This window comes from Budorcas taxicolor, chromosome 5 (genome assembly GCF_023091745.1).
Source record: "Budorcas taxicolor isolate Tak-1 chromosome 5, Takin1.1, whole genome shotgun sequence".
In the NCBI taxonomy this organism is placed as follows: Eukaryota; Metazoa; Chordata; class Mammalia; order Artiodactyla; family Bovidae; genus Budorcas; species Budorcas taxicolor.
Window position 1 is genome coordinate 155,483,595 of NC_068914.1, and position 9,058 is coordinate 155,492,652.

General features: G+C 52.6%; 1 protein-coding gene across 1 annotated transcript; it reads left to right on the forward strand.

Annotated features, from left to right (window-relative positions):
- Positions 1–1,398: 1,398 nt before the first annotated feature.
- MCHR1 (melanin concentrating hormone receptor 1) lies at positions 1,399–4,201 on the forward strand. The gene is made up of 2 exons (XM_052640678.1): positions 1,399–1,495; positions 2,718–4,201. The coding sequence occupies exons 1-2, from the start codon at positions 1,414–1,416 to the stop codon at positions 3,695–3,697; spliced, it is 1,062 nt and encodes a 353-aa protein (XP_052496638.1). The 5' UTR covers positions 1,399–1,413; the 3' UTR covers positions 3,698–4,201.
- Positions 4,202–9,058: the final 4,857 nt, after the last annotated feature.

Below are 9,058 nucleotides of genomic sequence, written 5' to 3' on the forward strand. Positions count from 1 at the left end.
CTCCTGGTGGCCTAGCCAGAGACTGCCCTTTCTACTATGTACTTCTGCTTTGTCAGTAACTGTCTCAAGCAGGTGGTTTTGAGAGCCTTTTAAAAATATCTTGATAACTGTTATTATTTTCCAGCACAAAGCAAACCATGCTTTTAAAAAAAGAAATTTGAACATTACAGCAGCTTTGAAAATGAAAGTCCTTCATAAACTGCTCTTCCAAGTGTGGTACCTGGTTTGGCATCTCCTGGGAACCTGTCTGAAATGCAGAGTCTTGGGCCCCTCCCAGCCTTACCTGCCAAATCAGAATCTGGCAGCAGGATGCCTCTGCAGAGAATTCACTCAATGTTTTGCCCTCTTAGGCTGTTCCTCAGGATCTCTTTTGGGATTCCCGGGTGGCTCAGCAGTACAGAGTCTGCCTGCAATGCAGGAGCTGCAGGAGGCTCGGGTTCGATCCCTGAGTGGGGCAGATCCCCTGGAGGAGGGCATGGCAACCCACTCCAGTATTCTTGCTGGAGAATCCCATGGACGGAGGAGCCTGGTGGGCTACAGTCCATGGGGTCGCAAAGAGTTGGACATGACTGAAGTGACTGAGCAAGGATATCCTTGGGGGTCTTTGCTCTGAAATTTGTCTCAAGGAGTTCCAGGTAAACCCTCAAGGACCTCAGAGCATTTAGAAAACTAAAACCTCTATAAACCTTGTCCCTGCTGATCCCAGGGAAGAAGGGAGTTTGTCCTCTTCTGGTCCCAAGTCCCTGGGCATCACCAGCTCAGGGTGACCTGAGTCACCTCTGAGCACCAGCCAAAGGGCTCAACAGCCAGCAACTCCACAGCTTGGAATCCATGGGGCGCTGGGAAGGGGCCTTGGGTGGCCTGGAGGCGGGCATGGCAGTAGTCCAAGCCTTCCCTTCCCAAGCTCCCAGCACAGGCACCCCAGCCCCTGCCCAGCAGCCCAGGCCCAGGCTACCGGGGGTAAGGGGTTGGGCCAGGCTCCCTTCCTCCTCCACAGGGAGGCAGCCCATTGCCTCTGGAGAGACTGGAGCCTCACGGGTAGCCAGCAGCACCCCCGGTGGCACAGGAGACACGGCCCCAAGTGCAGGAGGGAAAGAAGCCCGGTCCCCGATGGGGTTGACCTGCCGGCTCGGCTCTGCAGGCAGTCGGAAGCCAGAGCTGCGGCGCAGGACCGAAGAGGTTAACGCGCATCTGCCTCCGAATGTTAATATGTCTAGGTGATGTCAGTGGGAGCCGGGGAAGGAGGGAGGGGAGAGCGGTGGGGATCGCAGGCGGCGGAGACTGCCGGGCAGCCCGAGGAAGACCCCCCTTCCGGACTGCGGGGCTCCGGGAGCCCGGGCTTGGGACCCGCACTGGAGCCTGCGGCAGCCTGCGTGGGCGGACGAGCTAGCTAGCACCCGCGGCGCCGGCGGGATGGACCTGGAAGCCTCGCTGCTGCCCACCGGCCCCAATGCCAGCAACACCTCGGAGAGCCCGGATAACCTCACCTCGGCCGGTGAGACGCGCTGGAGGGCGGGCCTCCCTCCTCTGCGCCGCCAAGGGTGGGAAACGGGAAGGTTTCACCTCTGAGCTAAACTGCTTGCGAAACTTTATGCCAGTTCTTGGGAATGAGATAGGCAGTCTGCCCTCCCGGAGGGCCAGGGGAGAAGGGGACTACGGGGAGGAAGGGGCCGAGGCAGAGGCATGCTAGGAAGTGGTCTCGGATGTTGCCAGCTGCGAGGGAGGCAGGGGAGGGCTGCTGAGGAGTTCCAAAAATGCTTTGCCGGAAAAATTCCAGGCTAGGAAAACAAGAGAAACTGGAGGGCTGTATGTAGGGAGATGGCTGGAAGCTCACTCATTCACCCATCCCCTTGGTTTTTTCACTTGAACTGCGTGATCTGATGGGGTCTGAAACATCCTTACTGCCTCCTCCACGAAAGAGGCGTGGGAAGGAATAATTCCCAGAGACGCGAGGGGATTAACTTTGCTGGTGAAAGAGGCTTCCTGACATTTCCAGCGCTGAGATGCCCTGGGATTCTAGCTTTGAAGGGGAAGAGAAGGAAGAAAACAGAGGAAAGGTTTGCATGGAGAAAATTGTCGGGTGGCTGGGCTGCAGCACACAGTTCAGTCTAGTCACTCAGAAAGCCCAGGCTCAGAAGCTGGGACCCAGGAGAGGGGAGGGCTGTGGGCCTGATGGCCAAAAGCCTCCGCGAGACAGTCACCCACAGAGATCCCCAGCAATGAACGTACGGCTTCCAACCAGCGACTCCTAAAATGAAATGAGCAGGGCTGCAAATAGGAAACGAAGAAACACATGCTTGCGCCCACACATGCACAGACGTTCGTGTCCTGCTGGCTATTTCGATAATGTTTCCTGGTGGAGCCCCGAGGCCCACAGAACCGTTCTCTGCAGACAGCTGTGGTTCTTGACGCTGCGCCTTCTGAGAAAACGCAGGAGGCAAAGGGACTGGTCCTATAATGAACAGGTGGTGCAGGAGACTCTGGTGGGATTGAGCAGGGAGCCGGTGCAGGAGGGCACGGGGTTACGTTTAGCAGCCATGTGGGCAGGGAGGATGGCAGGGAAGATTCCAGATGAAAGATGGGCCCTGAGCTGAAATGGCAGGTGGATGAAGAGGTGGGCAGGCTCATGGCTGGAGGCTGAGCATGCCAGTAGGAGTTCAGCCCTCGGAGAGCAGAGTCCATGTCAAATGGTCGACCCTTGCTCCTTCTGTCCCCAGGGCTGCCTCCTCGCACAGGGAGCATCGCCTACATCAACATCATCATGCCTTCGGTGTTTGGTACCATTTGCCTCCTGGGCATTGTCGGGAACTCCACGGTCATCTTCGCGGTGGTGAAGAAGTCCAAGCTGCACTGGTTCAGCAATGTCCCCGACATCTTCATCATCAACCTCTCGGTGGTGGACCTCCTCTTCCTCCTGGGCATGCCCTTCATGATCCACCAGCTCATGGGCAATGGAGTCTGGCATTTTGGCGAGACCATGTGCACCCTCATCACGGCCATGGACGCCAACAGTCAGTTCACCAGCACCTACATCCTGACCGCCATGGCCATTGACCGCTACCTGGCCACCGTCCACCCCATCTCCTCTACCAAGTTCCGGAAGCCCTCTGTGGCCACCCTGGTGATCTGCCTCCTGTGGGCCCTGTCCTTCATCAGTATCACCCCCGTGTGGCTCTATGCCAGGCTGATCCCCTTCCCGGGGGGCACTGTGGGCTGCGGCATCCGCCTGCCCAACCCAGACACTGACCTCTACTGGTTCACCCTGTACCAGTTTTTCCTGGCCTTTGCCCTGCCCTTCGTGGTCATCACGGCCGCCTACGTGAGGATCCTGCAGCGCATGACGTCCTCCGTGGCCCCCGCCTCTCAACGCAGCATCCGGCTGCGGACAAAGAGGGTGACCCGCACGGCCATCGCCATCTGCCTGGTCTTCTTCGTGTGCTGGGCGCCCTACTACGTGCTTCAGCTGACCCAGCTGTCTCTCAGCCGCCCGACGCTCACCTTTGTCTACCTGTACAATGCGGCCATCAGCTTGGGCTATGCCAACAGCTGCCTCAATCCCTTTGTGTACATCGTGCTCTGTGAGACGTTCCGGAAACGCCTGGTCCTGTCGGTGAAGCCAGCGGCCCAGGGGCAGCTCCGCGCCGTCAGCAACGCCCAGACAGCTGATGAGGAGAGGACAGAAAGCAAGGGCGCCTGATGCTTCCCCCTGCCACCCTGGGCACCTCCACGTCAGGACTCCACAGCAGACCGTGGGGAGAGATGCTGAGAGCAACCCAAGACCACTCTGGGAGGTTGTGGGGAGATGGGGTGGTGAGCGGTGGTCACAGACCACTGGGGAGGCTTGGCGCCGGGTTTGGGGGCTCCAAGCATTAGAAATTTCCTTCCGAGAGCTGGATGGACCTTCGGGTTGAACAGACACTGAGCAGGAAGACTGGTTTAAATGTTCACTGAGCCCTACACCTGCTAGCTCTCAAATGTCTTTTTCCCAAGAGGAGAATTAGAAGGCTTCTGGCCAAATTTGTTTAAAATCAGGCAGGGCTCGTGTGTGCGCAGCGGTACGGCAGAGGGCCCTGGGGAGACGGGAAAGGTGACAGAGCCTCAATGCCCTTTCCTGTCTCTCACGGGTAGGATGGAAGGCAGCCTTTCTCCCAAGCTGGAGGATGATGAAGAATAAAGCATGCGGGCTCTCCAGGTTCAAGCATCCTGTGTCAATTTCCCTTTATCTCAAAGTGATGCATGTTTCTTTGGGGGGTGGGGATGGGGCTCTGAGCCCACACGAGTAAAAGCCCAATTTGCTAGGAGATCCACTACCCGGGAATGACAAGGCTATCTTGGGAGGGTGCGGGTGGGTGCTTTGAAATTAAGAAAAATGGGGAGGGGCAAGGGGGCTTTGCAGTTGTGAGGACATTGTCTCCATGGGGTGCATTTGTCAGCCACCAGATCCAGAGTGACACCCATCAGGGTCCTGCACGTTCAGGGTTCATTCTAAGGCCTGGAGCTTTGAACATCAGCTTTTTGCTCCAGCCCTTTCTCTCTGAAGTTGAAAAAAAAAAAAAAACGAATAAAGGAAAATCTCCACCCACATCTCTCTGGATGCGCCTGTATAATTGCTTGGGCCTGGGGGTTGGGGGGAAGCGGTGGGGGTGGGTGGCCAAATAGGGAAGGAGGGGGTCTCTTGGCTGTGGAATCCAGACCTTGGTTCAAGCTGCATTGTAGGAAGCAAGAAGCAGGGGATCTGCTTGTCTAAACCCACAGGGAAGATCACACAAATGGAATTACTGTGAATTCATTAAACGGAAATTTCGCTGCCAGGCTTGTTCTCGGACTCGGCTTCCCATCTTCTGCTCAAAAACACTTGGTTGTTACCATTGCCGGCTGTAACGAGTCCCACCCACCACCTCCTCCGCTGAGTCACAAGTTGCAGGGCTGGCTTCTTGGGGCAGCCTGAACCTGAGCCTACCTCTTGCTGCCGCTGCGAAGATCGTGAGCCGCGTTGAGCAGGAAGATTACAGATGGGGCCGCTGGGCGGCAGCCAAGGATGCTGCGTCTCAGCTTCTTCAAGAGAGAAACCCGGAGCCAGGCGTCCTGCATGAAGACGTGGATGAGACAGTGGGAGCAAACTGTGCCTCCTGATTCATCCAGACACATCCTTAAAGCAGGTGCATCAGCAGAGCCTCTTCTTGGTCCTTATTTTTCACTGTGGAGTTGCACCAGGTAGCCTGTTTAGCAAACTTCTGGGCAGCCTCTTTGGGTCCTGGGGAGCTTTTTCTAATCATTAGTATTAGTATTTCCCTCTTGCATTCCATTCCACCCAGTGCATGGGGAGTTGGGGTGGTAAGGGGTGGGGATAGTTAGTTTTCCTTACCCTCTAAAGTGGGGTCAGGTAAGCTCCAAATCTACTTGAGATGTACATCCCACAAGAGAAAAGCAACTCTTATGGGAGCCTTAAGGCAACCCTTACCCACTGGTTCTGCAAAAGGAGGTTTTCCTGTATCTGGTTTGCCTGTGGAAGGCTTTCCTGGGTCTGTCTTCCCCACTCCCTCCCCCTTCAAGGAGGAATCTAGGAGAGGAAATAGGTGAGATGGCCTCTCCCAGGAAATGCAGGTGACCAAGGCTACAGGTGGGTGAGTGGGCAGGTGAATGAGGCCCCGTAGACTCTCAACGCCATATTGAAAACTGAAGTTGGAGCAAAGTGGGTGGAGACAGGAACGTGAGTGGTGGTGATGCAGACAGAACCGAGGGGAGAGGACTGGGGACAGGTGAACTCATGGCTGGAGAGGGAAAAGGGGACAGAGAGGTTATCATGGGGGTGGGGGCCACTCTCACTAACATGTCTTTCCCCAGCCCAGTCCAGCAGTCACCTGAACAGACTGGCGTCTACAGCAGTGGTCCAGGCAATGGAAACATCCTGGATTAGAGCAGCAGCAGTGGAGATGGAGAAAGAGGCACATATGTGAGATACATTTGTAAAGCAGAAGCCACAGGGCCTGGGATGAGCTGGCTGTGGAGGATGAAGGAGAAATAGAAACTTGGAAGTCACTGGCCTCTAGGGAGATGGGATGGTCTAAGGAAAGTGAGTGAGTGCAGAGTCAGAGGGAAAGAGGCTTGACATTTCCATGCAGAGGTTGAACAGAGAAGGAACAGTCAAGCCAGTAGAGACATCCGTAAGATGTAAGTAAGAAATGGCCAGAGAAGTAGAAGGCAATCAGAAACTGTGGCATCACAGAAACAAGAGAAGAGTCATTTAAGGAGCAGTGGTTGGCTAGACCAAAGCTGTCCAGGAGATCAGGTGGATGAGGCGTGGAAGGGCCCATTGGGTGTAAGATCATGGTGGTCACTGGGGACCACAGCTGGCTGGGGCTGAGCAGTGACGCCCTCTTTTAGAGAAAGCAAATCCTCCCAAGTTTGCTGCAATCCCTGCCACCACTCCCTACTGTCTAAAGCTCGGTCTGAGTCACTTTTGTTTCCCCTGGTTCCTGAAAGTATTTATACTTGCAACACTTGTTCGGGAGCAGTAAGTACTGTATTGCAGCATACTTATTTATTTATTTATTTATTTGTATATTGTTGGCGGCACCGCACAGCTTGTAGGCTCTTAGTTCCCCCACCAGTGATGGGACGTGTGACATTGGCAGTGAAAGCACCGCGTCCAAACCACTGGACTGCCAGGGAATTCCCTGAACATAATTTTTAAAAGGTGATTTTTAAATTTCTGCTAGACACAGAGAACATACAGTTTAACCATGTTCGTGTTAATTATATTACTTTTCCTATCCTGTCCTCCATGAAGCTCCATGGGTTGCTCCAGGTTCTTTCCCTTCTCTGATTGATTGCAAATGACTTACAAGCCTTGCCTCTGCCTTGTGATTTGACCTCTCTGCCCCATGCCTGGGCTTCCCTGATGGCTCAGCAGTTAAGAATCTACCTGCCAATGCAGAAGATGAGAGTTCAGTCCCTGAGTCAGGAAGATCCCCTGGCGAAGGACAATAGCTACCCACTCCAATGTTCTTGCCCAGGAAATCCCATGGACAGAGGAAGCTCGCAGGCTACAGTCCAAACGGTTGCAAAGAGTCAGACACAACTACGCAGCTGGGCACGCACAGCCCGGTGCCTGCCTGAACCCTACCCGCCTTCTACTCCAGCTCAGTTCCCTACCTCCACACAAAGCCTTCCCAGCCCTCTCCAGCCTGCAATGAGTCCGTCATTCTCTGGGCTCCTATAAAACTTCCAAGTTATGCCACTTATTAGGTGATTAATCTTGCTCTACGTCGACTTGAAATATGCACAGTGTGACAGTTGCGAGTCACATTTTATTGGGGGGCAAAATGAGGTCTGCCGCCTGAAGACAGCACTTCAGTTAGCTCTGAGGAACCGCTCCAGAGAGGCAGGGGGAGGGTTAGTGTACATGTGATTTTGGTAAAGGGGAAATACATGCACAATGCAATCAAAGCACATATATCTTGCAGAAGCTTTCTGCTGGTCGTGAGGAGCAGTCATCATCACGAAGGATTTTAGCGGTTTTCCAGATTTGAGGAGGTACAAGATTTAGGCTCATAAAATCGGCTTCTGAACATATCTAACTCCCTGAAGAGCCCCCATCAGCCCAACAGAGAGTGCCTCATTTCTGCTCTCCACTTTGAACTCCTTTCAGGGGTTGTTGAAAACCAGCAGCTGCAGCAGCACCTGATTTAATCCTTGTAGAGGTGGATGGCAAGCGCCAATGGCAAGTGCCAATTTGTAGCGGACGTATTGAATTAAAATTTATTATAAAAGGGTAGCTTTATATGTCCTTTAAAAAAAATGAAAACTCCAAAGTCTTAAAGTTAAGCAATGAGTCTTCCACATTATAAAGCTATTTATAGCAGTAATTAAAGTAGTGGTAACATTTAACCTATAAAAATGTCACAGAATTCAAATCACAGCTTGAATCCTCGATGATGCAAGTGTCTTACACAGTGAAGGCTTGGTCAGTTTTAAGATAAAATTCCTCCATCTTCCAGAATGTCTCACAAAAGAGCTGAATATACCTCTGTGAGGACAGAAGGCAAGGATGCTAGCTCTGTGAATTGTCTCTTCTCGTTCGAATCCTAAAACTGATCCTAATCAATCAATCCTAATCAATTAACAGCAAATCCTAATCAATCAATGGAAAGGAGCTTAATGAGAAGACCAATAAAGTCCCCTTTGAATATGGAAAATGCAAAATTTTGTTTCCCTTCTATCTGTGTGTTTCCTTAAGAAACAGGTTTTTAAAAAATCAAAACAAAAACAGGACTTAAGCAGAAGTCTGCTGTGGGGAATTCTAGAAAACATTTTGCTCCCCTGACTAAAGGAAACAGATCAGGTTGGTAGCATCTGGGCTCTTCCTCCTTTCTCCCTGCCTTGAATGCAGATGCATCAGCTGGAGCTGCAGCCACTCTCTTGAGATCATGAAGTGACAGTATGAGAATGCAAACCAATGCTCTAAGGCTGATGGGTCAGGAAGACCAAGAGAACATGGGTCCCCAAGGGCATCAGTGACTTGCTGAACCAACATCAACCTCCAGGTTTCTAGGTGTGCAAGAAAATGAATCCTTATTTGTTTAAGCAACTATTCTGTTAACCCTCCTGATAATGTCCTAAGCTTCCAACCTAAATCTTCCTGGTTTAGGAAGTACAGACCCCACCCTAGCTCCACAGATGGGGCCCAACTGTCTTTAACCAGTCACTATCCCATCTCCCTGTTCACAGTGGTTCATTCAGGGGAGGTGAGAACAACCAATTGGGAAGTAAGAAGTCAGCCAGGACTTCTGGGAAGGAAAGTGTTGATTCTTCTCTGTTTGGAGCTACTGAACAGAGTAGCTCCCAACACCCCCCCCCTCTAGACCTGACCTGGGAAGCACATGGCTCCACGAGCTGCCAGCAGCCACCTTGGGGTAAAGCTAGGGTAAAACTTTCCTGAGAATGAAGCCAGTTCAGAAGTATCAGAGCTGAAAGACAGAGTGTGAGAATCAGTTGACATTGTTTGGGCCTTGATCATCCTTACCTGAAGCTAGGATGCTCTTGAACTGTTTCATTA

What these genes read in the sequence shown, in the direction of transcription:
- MCHR1 (XM_052640678.1), top strand. Translation starts at nt 1,414, where the DNA reads ATGGACCTGGAAGCCTCGCTGCTGCCCACCGGCCCCAATGCCAGCAAC. An exon ending in GGATAACCTCACCTCGGCCG is followed by an intron (nt 1,496 to 2,717) that starts GTGAGACGCGCT and finishes TTCTGTCCCCAG; the next exon opens with GGCTGCCTCCTCGCACAGGG.